Genomic DNA, 16,900 nt, shown 5'->3' on the forward strand with positions numbered 1-16,900 from the left:
AAAGATACTTGATTAGCAGATTACAAAGGGAAACATGAACTGCAATACAAGTTCAGATTCAATACTTTGACACTTGGCCTTAAAAGAGACAGCAATTACCTTATGGATTACAAAGACACCTTCTCCACCTTTGATATTTGTAGTGATCTCAAGTAGGACCTTGACAGATGGTAATTCTCACTCCTCCCCCCGACACTTTGCACCACCCCTTCTGTCCTATGTATCTGATTTTTCAGTTTTTATGTCACAATTTTTGTATCTCTGTGTTATAAACCATCATGCCATTTCCAGCACAGCACTATCTCCAGATCTGAAGAAGTGGGTCTGCCCCACGAAAGCTCACCACCTAATACATTGTTTTGTTAGTCTTTAAAGTGCTACATAACTGATGCCTTGTTTTGTTAGGGTACAGACTAACACGGCTACTTCGCCGTAGTTAAGGATGTTTGGTTATGACGTTTGCCCATGTTTCTGTATTTTGTGCTGTGGTGATGGTACCTTCTAGCTTGCAAACATTTGAAAAATCAGTTAAAAGAATTACCCATGTAGATCAGTGCCTTGATGTAGAGGAAGATGTGGAGATGCAGAGCCTGGAGCACAGTAGTGTTTCCTTCTGCTTGCCCTATCTATGTAACTGTGTTATAACGTTCTGGATCCAGTGCAGGCAAGCTTGTACTTCATTCAGCACTCATGGATGCAAGTCTTAGCTGGGAGGCTAGGAGCCAGTGCTTAAGTGCTTTCATGGACTGCAGCTTCTTAGACTTGAAAGTCAAGTGTTTTTGATCATTAGGTCATGGTGCTGAATGGTATGCTGTGGACTTTTTGGTAACTGGATTGGGGCAGGATTAATATTTTTTTTTCTGTGTAAGGCAGAAGAGACTCTGCTTGTATTCTTAGTTCCACCACATATTTGATTTTGAACTTGAGCAAGACACACAATTTTTTTAAAAAATTGGGGCTTGCCTTTAACTGAGATTTTTTTAAATGTTTGTTTTATGAGATAGAAGCAACATTTGCAAACCAGTTTGCTCCCAAGTTAGTTATTTTAGATGTCTAAGTATAGATTTAGATATATTGCCTGATTTTTCAGATATGCAGAGCACAGATGCTTAACTCACGTTGCTGAACATACCCAATGGGAGTACTGAATACTGAAAACAAGGTGACTAGATGCCATGGGATGACTAATTATAGATTTAGATGCCTTGCTATAAGAAGCCTAGTTTGAACAGGTTGCCTATACAGCCACTCACAACTTCATGTGACATCAGTGGCTTCTGCGGGAGTGCTCAGCACTTCTGCAAATTGGATCATGTGGTTTCTTGCTCTGAGTGCCCACAAAGTGGAGACACCCAAATTAGGGTCACCTTTAAGAAAGTGAATCCTTGTCCTGTCTGTTTCTCCATCTGTAAAAAGGGGATCATGTCCAGCTGCCTCAGAAGGGTATGGAGAAGATTAGTTAAACCATCTCCACTTGCTTTGCTCTCATGTGGTGGAAGGTGAGATTACTGTGGTGTTGTCACACACTACAGCGGTGGGGGCCACAGACCATATTTTGTGCCTATACTCTTCCCCGCTCGACACCTCTTCCTGATGTATAAATGGATAGCTCCCCTTTCACAAAGAATGCATAGCAGGCAGAGTAAATAACAGCCCCCTTCCAGAGGTCTGCGGCTGCCTTGCCTGCTGTTTTGCCTTTCAGGATGTTGTGCCATTTCCCCCTCTCCTTCCCGAGCACAGAGAAGGGCAGGGAAAGTGCATGGCGCTCCCATCCTGCTCCCATGGGGCACTGAGGGGGACGTGCCATCGCTTTCTCTGTATCTTTAAGATCCCCTCCCTCCCCCTCGTCCCTCCAGCCCCTCCCTGCCTCCCCCATCTCCTGCTCGCCAGCTCGCTCGCTGCCTCCGCCGCTGGGCTGCCTCGCTCCACTCCTCGCCCGGCTCCCTGGACCAGCAGCCATGGCCGACATGAAGACCGGCATCTTCGCCAAAAACGTCCAGAAGCGGCTGAACAGGGCCCAGGAGAAGGTCAGCAGCGGGCGGGCGGGCGGGGGAACAGGTGCGCTCGGAGGGCTGCAATTGACAAGGGAGGAAGAGGCGCGGCCGGGCGGGAGGGGAGGACGCTGTCCGCGGTGGATGCGGAGGGGAAGCAGCAGCCGCCGCCGCAGCAGGGGGCCGCGATGGAGCATCTCCGGCTGGGGAAGGCCCGGAGCCGGGGGGAGGCCAGGCTGCAGGAGCAATGGCCCCGGGGAAACGCGCACCGGCGGCCCCGCGCCGCTGCTGCCGCCCCCTACCCTGGCAGCCCCGCAAGCGCAGGGCTCCTTCAGCCATCCCTTTGTCTGACAAATGGGGCTATGCCCCCCCTCCCGCGCCCTATCTCCCCTTGCTGGCCGGGCACCCGCGTGGCGCATTCCCCTGCTGGCCGGGAAGAGGCAGCCCCTGAACCTGGCCTTGAGCTGGCGCCTGCGTGTGGCTGCAGCACCCCCTGGGATCACCCTTAGGGTGGGTGGACCTAGCTGGGGTGGGACTGAGCAGCAGGGCGAGGCGGAGGGAGGCAAGATGTCCATGTAGTTTAGACCCTCCCAGGGCAGCGGGGGAAGGAAGCTGTTTGTTTGAGCTTACAGCAAATAAGTCCTAAGCTACCAGGTTTCCTGGGCAATTGTTGAAGATCTAACCGGGGCTGCCTTGTCTTGTAATGTCTATGTGGCCTCACAGAGGCAATGTATTGTGCGCCCTTCCTGAGAAGGTCAGGCGGCAATTGTGAACTCCAATGGATGCATGTACCTTGTTACCAGTGAAGCAGAAAGTCAGTAATTACAACACAAATCTTGTGAATCGCCTTTGTTTTAACACATAGTTGTTCAATTAGGCTTTCTTTGGCTGGTGTATAATGACAGAAGGAACATGTAAATACATCTTTGTTCATTATGGCATGTAAATGAATACTGAGAGCCATTATCATTTTAATTTTAAATGCTTCTATAACACTTTCAATAACTACCAAATAACAAGGGGTATTCTGGCACTAGGGGCAGGGAAGATACTGCTGTCAGTTATATAATATATTATGACTGTCCTAGTTAGTCTTCATCTTGAGTGACACACTCTTATACTGTTGTGGAGCTCAATCAACCTGAAGTTTCTCAGAATAAATGGTATGTGTCTAAAGTGGATTTATTTTGTTTTAGCTTATTGTTCCCTTCCCCCACATATTGACTATTCCAGGGTTTCATCTACTTGGACAATCATTGGATAAGAGTCTTGCTTTGGCATTCAGAGAACATAACTGGGTCAGATCCTCAGTGCATGTTATCTACAGGGGCTCTGTCAAAGGCAGCAGAGTAGGCATTGTTTTATACTGGGTGAGGCACTGGTCCATGTGTTTCATAATTAGTGACAAAATATCAGGACAGTTTTTGCCAAAAGATAGCCCAAGAGCATGCAGCATAGTAGAAGGAATACATCTGTCTCCTTGATCTGTTCACAGAAATAAAGGCTGGGCTGTCTCATGTCCCACCTCCACACATGCACACTTACAATACTCTAAGAGGATTGTATTTCCTTTAATATCCTCCCAAGCTCCTCTTGATCTAAAATGCTCCTCCTGATGCGAGGTTCACTTGGCAGCGGAGCCTTTCTATGACAGAGGTGGTTCTAGCTGCCTTCTGCATTGCTGGTGGCAGTAATCTACACTGACCACAGCCCACCCTGTGTTAAGGGCTCATGTCAGCTTTTCCATTAGCAGTTGCTTGGATTTAGATCCCGCATTTAAAAAAATGTTAGCCATGGTAGCACTGGAAAATCATGACACTAGTCAAGTTTCAGTTGTTATAGGATTTAGAGCCCAGTCTTTGATCGGACAAAACTGTCATAGAAATTAACAGGGAATATATGAGTCAGTTTTGCACGATATCCTTACTAAACCTTATCAAGTGACCCCTACGGGTATAAATGCACAACATAAATGTTTCCAGTTTTGCAGCTTTTGCAGATATGGAAATATAGATACAAACCTTGAAGTTGGGCAGACAAATACTTGAGCATGGAGAAAATACCTTTTGACATAGTGCAATGTAATGATTTTACCAGCATGAGGTGCTGATAGGTATATTACACGTGAGTGGCAAAGTCATCCCAGTTTAATCCCAGTAACATTTCCAAACTGCACTATCATGAATTTGCTACACATTTTACTCGAGTGCTCTAAGGAGTTTTAAAAAAAATATTTTACTTCTGTTGTCTTTTGATGCTCTCAACCTGTATCTCAGCTGCCGTTGCTCTACAGAACTCCAAGGGAGAGTATCACAGAATGTAGAAAACTCTCATGTATAATAATGTCATCATTTCAGGATCTACTGTCTGAGGCTGTCATAGATGAAAAACAAGCCTGTTTCTCATTGTTAGAACTCTCTTCTTTCAAATGACATAATGTTCTTTGATATCTGTCCCTGATTATTCCCCAGGTATTAGGCTTTAAACCAGCTAATAGTACAGTAATTAGTATTGCCTACCCTGCAATTTGTCGCAATGTTTTTTTTTTGTTTGGTTTTTGTTTTTAAATAGAGAGAGTGACTGAAGTCATGCAAAGGTTTTCATAAGAAGTGCATTAAAAATATTCCTTTCTTGAGTCAGTATATCGGACGGATATCACCATCACTTAGGCCTGATCCAGAAAAGAATTTAAGCACATTAAAAAGTTAATTAAGTGTTTAAAGTGCTTTGTGGAATCAGGGGCATTTAGCATATGAAATTTATGTGTGCATGTATAATGCCAATAATACCCTATATTTATGGTTTACAAGGAAATATTTTTAATATGGGGTCTAGTGACAACATATAGTGCAAGATACAGATGAAGTACATTATGATGTCAGAGATACGTCTTTGCTGCTCTGTTCAAGGTTTGCATATACTTTTATTGCTTGAAATACATAGATATTTACTATATCCATTCTATGTTGTCCCTCACAGAATCTCTTTTGTTGCTGTTCTGCCTTCAACATCTGAGCTCTTTTTCTGCATCAGATCATCCATTTGGGCTATAGAGATCTCATCTTAGGTGCTATCTCCCACTCCCCAGACTTTTCTCTCATACTTATGCTACCAGATAGCTTTCGATTGACGTGATCTCTACATGAGACAAAATCTCAGTAGTTTTTTCTAATATTTTTAAAAGCAGAATTGAGAATACTGATAGCTCTGTGTTCAGCTATTTATTTTTATTTAGGCTTTTAAAATTAAAAAAATGGGTCCGAGTGGCAAAAACTAATAGAGGTTTATATATTTTATATAGGTTTTTTTTCCCATTTGTGTCTTATTGCACATTTTAAGTGGTTGAAAGTTTGATTTTTTTTAAGTACAATGTGGGTTTGACCCATGGGAGGAGGTCCAGGGGAGGTGCTGAGGGAGGGGATGTAGGATTTGGGTGAGATGGGAGTTTGCATGCAGGAAGCAGTCTGGGAGGGAATGTGGGCCTGGGAGGGGACTTATTGCTACAGGGTTTTGGGGTGCAGAAGGGGTGCATGTTGCTGACCTGGCAGCTCCTGGATTCCGAATTGGCTGGCATGTCCCTGCAGTGCCTCGGGTAGGGGAAGGTGGCTCCATGCACTGCCCTCATCTACAGATGCTGATCCAACAACTCCTGTTGCCCGGAGGTTCTGACCAATGGGAGCTATGGGGGTGGTGCCTGCAGGTGAGGGTGACATATGGAGCTTCCTGGATCGCCGTGAGCCAGCGCTCCCAGCTCCATCCCTGTGAGGAAACTCTGAGGCTCAGGGCTTCTAGCCTATAGCACAGAGGCTTTCATCCCCGGGCTGGATGAAATTAAGCAGGGGCTAGAAGTTCCCCATCGGGGCCTTAGTGGGAGCAGGGAGGATGAATAAGTGTCTCTGCTCAGCACCCGGCATTGACCGCAGCAGCCAGGAACAGGATCTGCAAATGAAACCTTGCTGACCGACGTTTCCGTTGGGATGAGTGGCAGCTGGGACAAAGGTGTGATATGCTGGGGGCAAAGAAGAGGCCTGTGCTCCGGCTCCCTGAGTGCGAGGGAGGTGGGCTTGCACAGCCAGCGAGTGCCACTGGGTGAGAACATGGCAAGCCCTCATAACCCAGAGGGGCTGGTAGGGGGAGTAGGAGCAAGTGCTGGAGGGGCGGCTGAACTGCCTTTTGGAAAAAAGCAGCATGCACGGTGCTTCTGAGCACTCTCCCTGTGGGGCCATGAGGGCATTCTTTCTGCTTCAGCAGCCTGTAGGCAGCATGCCTCCCACCAGTGCTGCTGCAGGGCAACTGTGCCATCAGCCTTACCACTAGTCTGACTGTAAAAGCCACGGCCGAGCCCTTCACGTGGGCTCAGAACATCACTGTTTGTAGCTGCTGGTGCCTGAGAGTTGCTATGTTTCTTTAGGTCTTTTTTTTTAGGCCATTGGGCTTAATCCCACTCCACCCTCCCTTTGATTAATAAGCACCAGAGGCAACAGGGAAATGTACCTCTAATGTATGACTGAGCAGAATACACAATATGGCTTTAGTTCCCCTCTCCAATGATGGCCAGGAGGAGATGGTTCTGGCTCCCTGATGCTGAGTCTCACAAAGCAGCTAGAGTAGCTTCCTGCTGCTCTAAGTTGCACTGCTGGCATAAATAAGCAGAGTTTATGTTCTTGAGGGGTCAGACACAGTGGGCTCATTTCCACCAAACCCCTTTCCATCCTTGCTTTACCCCCAGCAGCTCTCCCCCACACCCTTTCTCCCACTTACACCAGGTGCACCTGGTGTAGAAGGCAGAATACTTCCTCCATCCGCTTTACACTGCCAGAGCAATCCCCTGTATGGGGAATATCCAGCTGAGTTAAGTAGTTCAGCTTCTGCTGCCACAAAATAAACTTTAGTGACTTGGAGAATCCAGTCCCCTGCATCTTGAAGGCAGGCTCTCTTTTCCTGAATCGTGCTGCAGTGTGGGTGTTGTACTACACAGTAAACCCTTGATTAAACAGACTAATGGGGGAAGGGATGTCCGTTAATGCCGAAAGCCTGTTATATCTGAATGGTTATACTGCATGATGATGCACTGACCCTCTAGCCCATCACACACTCCTGTCCTCTCCCCCCACTTCCCTTGCCCCACTCTTCCCCTCAAACCTCCATCTCCCTCTCCCAATTACCAGGAGAGGAGCTGAATGCCGGCCTGGCTCCTTCCACCTCCTGCAGCTCTCAGTGCTGAGGCACCTCCAGCCCCTGGCTTCAAGCCGCCCGCGTGAAGGTAGAGCGTGGCCGCCCCCAGCCTGCCAGCGGGCAGCAGCCTCTGACACCATGGCTGCTGCTCAGCACCACTGCAGACAGTGGCGGCTAAGCACTGACATGCTCCACGCACATGGGGCTTGGTGAGAAGAGCTCCTGCATCCCGACGCAGCCCTCCCCCCAGCTCCTCTGGCCTCAGCTGGTGTGGTGGCAGCCCCAGCCACTCCGGCAGCTCTTCCAGCCCCAGCGGACGCTCTGGTGTGTCTCTGGCATATTTTTTTTAACTGGTGGACTGGCAGACAACGTCCATTATTTCCAAAGTCCATAATATCAGGGTCTCTTAAATCAGGGGTTTACTGTAGTGAAACTTTTCTGATTTTGAACACAACATGAATTAACAATCTAAGTCATGGAGAATAGCTAAATGGTTGATAGTTTTCAGAATAAGAATCCACTGACCCACTATAAAGGCAATAATGCTCTGTTGTGTTATGTCACGTGGGTCTGTCTTAACCAATGTGCTTGTATACAGAAAACATAGGCATGCTCTAAAGTACCTATGGCACTGTGCTGAAGCTCGCACACCCAAATGGTCTCTTGTTCCCTTTGCCACACTGTCTTGAGATTCTCACCCTTCTTCTTCTTTTATTATTTGTGTTAGGGCCGCACCTAAACACCCAAGCCAAGATTGGGGCCTATAGGGCTAAGCGCTCTGTGAGGTCTTTGGGCATAATTCTATTTATGAATTTGCAACCGAAACAGGCCAAGCAGACAAAAGAGGCCAGGTGCAGCAGGGGCACAGAGAGGCAAAGGAACTGGCTGTAAGTCACTCAGCCCTTCAATGACAGCCAGGTCTCCAGATGCTCAGTCCAGGGCTCTCACCATTGCCCTCACCCTATATTTTCAATATCTTTTTTGTTGTGTGCTTTTTGTTTTGTTTTGTTTTTGCCCATTCCCTCACACCACCCCTTCCCTGGTTGCTTCTGTTTAGTAATTTACTCACCTGAAGTGACCTTTTGCCTCCCCAACTCTTTGGCATTTTCATTCGTATCCATTCCTTTTAAATCTTCAGTTCTGAGTCATGTTCACACATACATCCCGCCCCCGTGGAGCTATAGTCAAACTTCCTTTCCTGTAGCTTCAGCAGCTTTTAACCTGTGTGTTAGAGCATCACAAGGTCCAGTGACTCAGTTGTGCAATCAGGAGTTAACACTTTAAATGCAAAGGAAGAGGGAGGACGGTTAATAAAACTGTCTACATTTTGTTAGTATTTGTTACTATGCTTAAAAAGCAGCTCATACTTTCAGGAGCAGTTCTCATGTTTCAAATTCCCTTCTCTCTTTGTTTCGTGAAACTGTCAACTTTCCTATTCTCAGATCTAGATTTATAAAGTTGTGCCTCAGTAAATAAATATTTTAATAGGGCTGTGATTAATCGTAATTAACTCTTGCAACTAACTCAAAGATTAATTGCACTTAATCTGTTTTAATTGCACTGGTAAACAGTAGAATACCACTTGACATGTATTAAGTATTTTGGATAATTGTCTACATTTTTAATTACAACAGACTATAAAGTGTACAGTGCTCACTTCATTTTCATTACAACAATTTGAACTTTAGAAATGACAAAAGAAATAGTATTTTTCAATTTATCTCATACAAGTACTATACTGTATTGTGTTCTGTTTGTCGTGAAAGCGCAACTTACAAAAGTAGATTTTGGGTTTGAGTTCAGGTATGTAACAACATAAAACTTTAGTACCTACAAACCCACTCAGTCCTACTTGTTTAGTCAGTCGCTTGGAGAAACAAGTTAGTTTACATTTATGGGAGACTTTGGTTCCCGCTTCTCATTTACAATGTCCCCTGAAAGTGAGAACAGATGTTCACATGCCACTTTTGTGCTGGGAATTGCAAGGTATTTACAGTTGTCTGACGAAGCAGGTTTTTGCCCACAAAAGCTTATGCTCCAAAATATCTGTTAGTCTGTAAGGTGCCACAGGACTTCTTGTTGTTCTTGAAGATACAGACTAACACGGCTACTTCTCTGATAACTTGCCCCTGTAAACCACAGTTAAAAATGTACAATTACATCTTTGTTTAAAGTAGGGATGTTAACAGTTAACAGGTAAACCTCACTCCAAAAGAGACGAGCCTCACCAGTTATGGTTAACTGATGCGGGCTAGAGCAGAGGGCTACTCCAGTCCCATGGAGCCAGATGTGAGGTGCTCCAGCATGTCCCCTGGCCATCCCCCCACTTTTAATTGGTTAACTAGTTACATTTAACAGGTTAAATAATTAAATGGAACTTAAATTCCTAATTTAAAATGGTGCAGTGTCTGTGTATAGACTTGGCTTAATTAAGTGTTTGAGTAGTTCCACTGAAGTCCTGTCTACTATTAATATGGCATCGTTTTCTTGCAGTAGAAGTGGTAAATAAAAATAAGCCAAAGTTCATGTGTGCAAAATACAAGCAAAAGTAGATGCTCCTGATTGGAGAAGTAAGAACTGAATTGCTCACACCATGTACACCGTATTTATATGTACATTAGACAGATCCTTACAAAAGAGATGAAACTGAGAAGTGAGGATGCAAAGAATAGGAAAACTCATATGCGTGCCATCAGGTCTAAAGAAAAGACGATAAAAGGCCTAACCTTAAAGCAAGTTAGTCAAGAGATGGCTGGGGACCATTGTTTCTGTAGTTGTGGCTAGTAGTTCTAAGATGGAAGATCGTGCCACTATTTGGATTTCAGCATGTAAACACCTGAAAAGCGTCTGCCGTGTTGCACACAGTGCAGTTGTAGCCATCTCAGTCCCAGGATATTGCAGACACAAGGTGGATGATGTAGTATCTTTTATTGGATCAACTGATCTTAGGGAGAGAGACAGACTTTTGAGCCACACAGAGCATGACCCACCTTCTTTCTAATCATGCAAAGGGAATTCCTATGAATACATCAAAAATACTATGGTTTTCTCCTTTAGAACCTAAAACTCATTTTTGGATTAGTTAGTAGTAGTTTACAGGTTGCCAAATATAATTTCTGATAGCTTGTCTCTAAACTTCGCCCCCCCAAAAATCTGAATGAAAACGTGGGCAGAGGTTATAGTCAGAAAATCAGAGAACTGTAAGAAACCTCAAGAGGTTATATAATTCAATCCCTGATTTGAAGCAGGTCAAGACCTTTCCTGAAAGGTGTTTGTCTATCCTGTCCTTAAAAACCTCCATTGAAGGGTTTTCATAAGTTCTTTTGGAAGCCTATTCCAGTGCTTAATTTCCCTTGTAAGTATAAATATTTTCCCACTATCTAAACTAAATCTCCCTTTCTGCAGATTGTCTATTCTTTCTGATCATACAACTGATCACCATAAATAAATGTTGTTTACTCCTCATAACACAAGAACTAGGAGTCACCCAATGAAGCCAAGAGACAGCAGGTTTAAAACAAGCAAAAGAAAGACCAATGCCTGTTTGCTAACACCTGTTCTGAGGCCTGTCTTGAAAACAGTGACTCAGTGATGTGAAGGGGCTTGCTCCTGGTAGTAAGCATTTGACCCAAAAAGAAGTGTTTGCTGTATGGAGGCCAGTGTGTTTTAGCTCTGTAACCACTTCTTTCCACCAATTGAAAAAGGAAATAATTTTAATCTCCATTATGCAAGTGTTCAGTTTCTCAGTGTCTGATTGGCTATGGTCACAGTACAGCGATCTGTCAACAGAAGTAACTGTCGAAAGAGCTTTCCCAACAACACTTCTGTTGACAGTGTGGCCACACACACAAGCCAGTTGGAAGAGCGCTCAGCTCTGTCAACGGAGCAGTCAGACTGCTCAGCTGCTCTCTCAACAAAATGGGTAGCCGGCAGCATAGCAGACAGGGCTGCTCGTTGTTCTGAATGCCCTGTCGGTTGAAGGCCCCCCAGACCATCCACACAGCTTTTTTGTCAACAGTTTCTGTTGACAGCACTGTTCATGGCTGAGGGGCAGCACACCGCTGGCGAAAGAATTGAGTTTTATCAACAAACTATTGGCAAAGCGCATGTTGTGTGTGGACGTTCCACCAGTTTTTGTCGACAAAACCGGGGTTTTGTCGGTAAAACTTGCTAGCGTAACCATTGCCATAGTGTTTATCCTTTGTAACCACTTCTGTCCACCAACTGAAAAGGGAAGTAATGTCACCCTCCATTACACAAGCGATCAGTTTCTGATTAATGGAAATATCTGCAGCAGATTTGACAGCATGTTAATATGCCTTGAAGACTTACATTTTTTAGATCCACTGCTCTTGAAATCATTCTGTAAGTGGAAAGCTGGTCACAAATACAAAAGGGCTGCATATCCTTCTGTTGCACTGCCTGAAATAGACTAGTCTGAGCTGTTTGAGGCAGGGCATTGTTGCTAAGTCTCCTCCAACGCTCCCTGCTTCAGCCCTTGGGAGAGTGGGGGAAGATTGGGACATAGTAATGAAATGAAACTGAATTTTCAGCAGGATCACAATTTCAAATCGCAACTCTCCTTCCTGCCCAGTAATATACGGCCCTTATAATATCTATATCCATATATACAAGAGTGCTTAATGCTAGAAGTATTACATAGTGGCCTCATGCTAACCTTGAAACAGTTTGCCATAGTATTGCAAAGTTTGTTACCAGTATGTATCGTTTATGCTGCTCTACACGCCTAGTATACCTTGGGCGCAAATTCCTCAAGTACTGAGGCCCCGCAGCTATTGCTGATCTCATTTATGATTCTGAGTGCTCAGCACCACCTCAGAGAATGATTCTTGAATTTCTTTTTTCAGTGGTAGCTTTGCCAGGCCTGGCATTGCGAAATTGAGTTCTCTTTATGCTCTCACTTACTGTTGCTGTCAGGTGATTGGAAATAAGGACAGGCGCAGCGTCCACCGGAGGGGGAGAGCAGGATTTTGAGTTGCACTTAATTCGCGTTGATGTGAGTTAAGCACAGCTCAATAGCACGCATTTCAAGGGTTTACTGTACTTCAATTCAAAACTCTGGGGGCTAGGCTCTCTCTTCTGTGTTTGTACAATGCCCAGCTCAATGGGGTTCTGGTCTATGACTTGAGCAGCTAGCTGCTGTGGTGATATAAATAGGGTGACCATATCACCCTGTCCCAAATGCAGGACAGGGAGATATGTGGGAGAGGGGTGGCTCCTCCTGACTGCACCAAGCCCTGAGGAGCTGGTGCTGCCCCTCCCCCTCCCCCAGCCCTGTGGAAGCAGTGGCTGCGGGGCCAAGAGCCCCGTGAAAGCAGCAGCCATGGGACCTCCCCAGCCTGGAGCTCCAGGGAAGCGGTGGCAGCAGGCGCTCCTGCCCCGCTCCCCAGCCCCCAAGGGCCTAAATACAGGACAATTCATCCCTTTGAAAAAGCAAATTGGGACCCCTTTTTGGCATCCCAAATGTGGGACCATCCTGCCAAATACAGGACGGGTGATCACCCTAGGTATAGGTAATAAATTATAATAACAAAGAAAGTAGTGGGGCCAGTTTGTTCTCTAACTGCTGATTCTGTGTACACTAGGAACGCTCTCGGGGTTGCTGTGAGGGCAGGGGGCTGGACTCGATGACTTCTCAAGGTCCCTTCCAGTCCTAGTATTCTATGAGTCTGTGATTCTATGATTCTTAAGGAACCAGCAAATTTAAGTCTGCAAGTTTCAAGATGAAAAGGTAAACAACAACAAGAATAGTTCTAATGTCATATAAAAACAATAAAAGGAAGGGAGGCAGAGGAATGCACTTCTCACCTTCTGACACAGGAGATATTACATCCAATACCTGTTGAAATAAATTGAAACATTCCCTCTGACTGCAGTTGTAGATGGACTGGGACCTCAAAGAGAGAAGCTTGGGGCATTCAAGAGACTGACGATATAAACTCAGTAGCCAAATTCTTCAGCTTTCCCACTTTTATGCCATGGGGAGGAATCAGTATATGATGGGACACGGACAAACTTTTCACTCCCTGGTAAAATGCAATTCCTTTAGTAACAGGAACAACAAGGAGTCCTGTGGCACCTTATAGACTAACAGATATTTTGGAGCATAAGCTTCCGGCGGCAAAGACCCACTTTGTCAGATGCATCTGACGAAGTGGGCCTTTGTCTACGAAAGCTTATGCTCTAAAATATGTTAGTCTATAAGGTGCCACAGGACTCCTTGTTGTTTTTGAAGATACAGGCCGACTTGGCTACCTCTCTGATACTTTTCTAAAAGGAGATGCGCGTTTATAAAATCACAGAATTTCCTTAATTTTTTACATATGATTAGAAAGTGAGGTAAAAGAAGAGGTAAATACTGGGTTAGCAGGTGTATGAACAGCACAAATATTTCAATTGCTTTTAAAAAAAAATTTCTACCACACTATATTTCTAGGTATTAGATATGGAGAAAAACCAATACATACTTCATAATGCATGTTGGATATGAATGCTGGATACCTTTTGTGAGAAATGTAGAAACCACTGATGATGGGTTCATAATAAGTGGCGTTAGATCAGTATAAAACTGGAATAGAGCTCTGGCAAATGAGAGCTAGCACCTACAATACTTGAGAATGAATTAAAGTAGTTGCAAGGCTATCTGTTTAAGGCTAAGGAAGACTACTAGTGCGTTGGTCAACAATGTCCTGTGTGGTGTAAAAATGTTCTTACTGCTGTACGTGAGAAAGAGAAACAATTTTTAAAGTCAACAGTTAATATCTAAAAGCTCTTTCAGCAGAATCTGTATAAACTGCAAATGTCATGCCCACTTACTCCACTTTAACACTATGTGAACATGAGGTATATTCAATAATGTGTTTGGTTTCTAATCTCAGATAAGTGGGTGAGTATTGTTGTTCGTTGACTAAAATCCTGCAGTAGTTAATTTTACCAAAGATGTGATAAAATGCATGTGCTCCCATCTGAGCTGTGATCCTTTAGGGCAGGACTAGTAGCATTCTTGTTTTTCATACTCAGCAAAGGCAGCGATCTGTTTGTATTGGTTAATACAGGAAAATGTCTCCTCACAGAAGGATCCTTTTTCTCTAGTTCTACACATAGATAGCTGTACTCTGCCACCCTTACTCACATTGAAAGATATCTTACTCTGTGAAAGGTCCCCCTGAAGTAAAAGCCTCTATATGCAGATTAAGGTGCTATTCAATGCAAATAAGAGTAGCAGTAGCAGTAAGTACCAGACTTACTCTCTAGCCAGAAAATAAAGAGATATTTTCCAGTTTTGCTTTGTACTATTTTAAAAATAAACCTGCTCTTTCACACAGGCAGATTTTTCCATTGAATTAATGTGAGTTTTGTCTGCGTAAAAGAAGGAAAAAAATACGTGATATAGTGAGAAATATTATCTCCACCACAACACTTAAGCATTTGCTTATTACAAATTAGGTTGAAGGTAAGCAGAAGTGCACTTGACGTTATCTGGGAGATGGGTTCATAATATGGATTATCGTTTAAAGGCTGAGTCTGCTCCTGTTGTTTTCAGTGGCAGCAAGACCAGGCTCTTGTTGAGTTAAATTTAGCCCAGTGCAGAGAGCCTACACGAGACCGATAGGCCATTAAAGATTTAAGCGATGCATGGGCCTTGCGTTAGCTTTCTGCACAGGACTGAGTTTAATCTTTCATTGTTACAGTGTTGTTTGTAGCACATACCTTAAAAGGTGTATACATGCAGTACTCAGTTCAGAACCCTCTTTATTCTTAGTCAGTATTGACATTGAGGATCCAGATCAGTGTTTCCTGTGAGCTGTGGTCTTGGGTGGCCTCTCAGGAAAGATTCAAATGTTGCCCCACTGATCAGCAGAGCACCCCCAGGTTTTCGGTTTCTATTGGTGGTGCACATTCACACGTCTCAGTGCACATAAAATTATTCCACACATGGAAGGAAAAGATTAGACGGAACACCGGTACAGATCCACAGCTTATAAATTATAAGTTAGTGGAGCTCTGTTAACTTGTGTGGGCTTTGTTAGTGACAGTAGCTGAGGATCTGACCCAGGGTTAAATAGTTCCTCATTGACCTTTCCTTTTAGTATGGATCTATACAGGCAATGACAACAAGGTAAAATGCACATTCAGTTCATCAGCAGTTTTCTGTGTTGCTGATGCTGTGATGTATTCAGTTAATTGTACCTGTGCCAGCAGACTTAAGTGAATGTGCAAAGCCATCACATCCCATTGCGGGGAAATACTCGGTATTGACTTTGTGCTAATACTTCACAAGGACTGCATGCAGTCTCATTTGAATCACTCTGTTGCTGGCTTGCTTGCTTCCTTCAGCCACTCCACCCCAACAAACACCCACACATTAGCGCAGAGGGCTTAATAGATCAGTCTGGGGCCGTCTGTCACTGTTTTTAATCTTGGTAATTTTTCTTCTCCTGTTTATACCATCAGTTGTATGAGCTTGCCTCATTCTATGCAAGTAGTTTGATTGCTCCCTTTTCATTTAATTTAAGAGGCACTTCCGTGGTATTTACTTCTTACATTGTATTTGCTGCATAGTCAGAGATGTACAGCATGTGTCTGAATCCTAGGGAATTTGTAACTTTGTAGAAAATCCTCTTTCCTTGTGCTGTGTATATGCCTGTGTTTATGTGACATATATATATAAATTGGAGACTCAGCTTGTGTAAATCTGCCATTTCAATGGCACAATGCCACTTTATATCAGTTGACAGTCTGGCCCAAAGACTAGACAAGGGAAACAGTTGTTTGGTATCTTGATAACACTTGATGTCCAAGGCCCCGACACTGATCTCACGGGATAGGTCACTGAGCTGAAAAAGTGAAATTTACTGGCTGGACTGCCACAGTTCTCTTACTAAAGTAACATACACAACATTGTCCTTTTGCTGGATAAAATTTGATGTTCTTTCCTAAAATGGGGTCAGAGATGTGGGAGGTGTGCTTAAGGAGGTGGAAGTACGGAAGTAATAGTGTTCATTCGGTCCAAATCCTCAAGTTACACAGACAGTGAGACAAATTCTGTCTCATTTCTTTTTTCACCTGGAATTAGGGGGTTTGCATGAATGTAACTGAAAGTAGAATTTGCTGCACTTTATTTTATTTAATTAAACTGAATGTGTAAGTTAATGAGTCACACAAATCCTTTTCATTTACTAAGGGCCAGTTGCTGATGACCTTACTTTTGCTGTTATTACACACTATTTCATTTCTTGAGTTCTTCCACTGGTTTTATGGGAGTACTCCTGGAGTAAGGTGCACCTTATCATGGGAATGTCAGAAGATAGCTCCAAAGAAGTAGCTACATAGAACATCAGCCGAAGTCTTGCTGACAGTCATTAACACATGGGATGGTGTTTTCATGCAGATTAACTTTTTGTTAGGAATTTCTTCAATAGATTTGGCACCAATAGATTGGTTTTAGCATTGTGTTCGGAGCATTTCCTTCACAATTCAACTAAATTGAACATCAGTAACCACGATAATAATAATAATTAATAATAAAATCTATGTAGCACCTCTGCAGATGTTTATAGGGCATATGTGCTGAACTACAGGTTGAAACTCTGCAATCCAGCACCCTTGGGACCTGTCTGGTGCCAGATGATGGAATTTGCCAGACTATGGGAGGTCAATATTGTCTAGCACATTATCTACATTTTAACTGCTTACTGGGCTCTTAGAAGACA

At 44.0% G+C, this 16,900-nt stretch overlaps 1 protein-coding gene across 3 annotated transcripts in view; it reads left to right on the forward strand.

The window, feature by feature from the left end:
* Positions 1-1,958: 1,958 nt before the first annotated feature.
* AMPH (amphiphysin) overlaps positions 1,959-16,900 on the forward strand; it is a 175,378-nt gene continuing 160,436 nt past the window's right edge. For all 3 annotated transcript variants that reach the window (XM_074986045.1, XM_074986047.1, XM_074986046.1), the window contains exon 1: positions 1,959-2,027. In XM_074986045.1, the coding sequence (XP_074842146.1) occupies positions 1,959-2,027 (69 nt within the window). The remainder of the gene's footprint in view (positions 2,028-16,900) is intronic.

The sequence above is a fragment of the Carettochelys insculpta genome, chromosome 2 (assembly GCF_033958435.1).
Source record: "Carettochelys insculpta isolate YL-2023 chromosome 2, ASM3395843v1, whole genome shotgun sequence".
In the NCBI taxonomy this organism is placed as follows: domain Eukaryota; kingdom Metazoa; phylum Chordata; order Testudines; family Carettochelyidae; genus Carettochelys; species Carettochelys insculpta.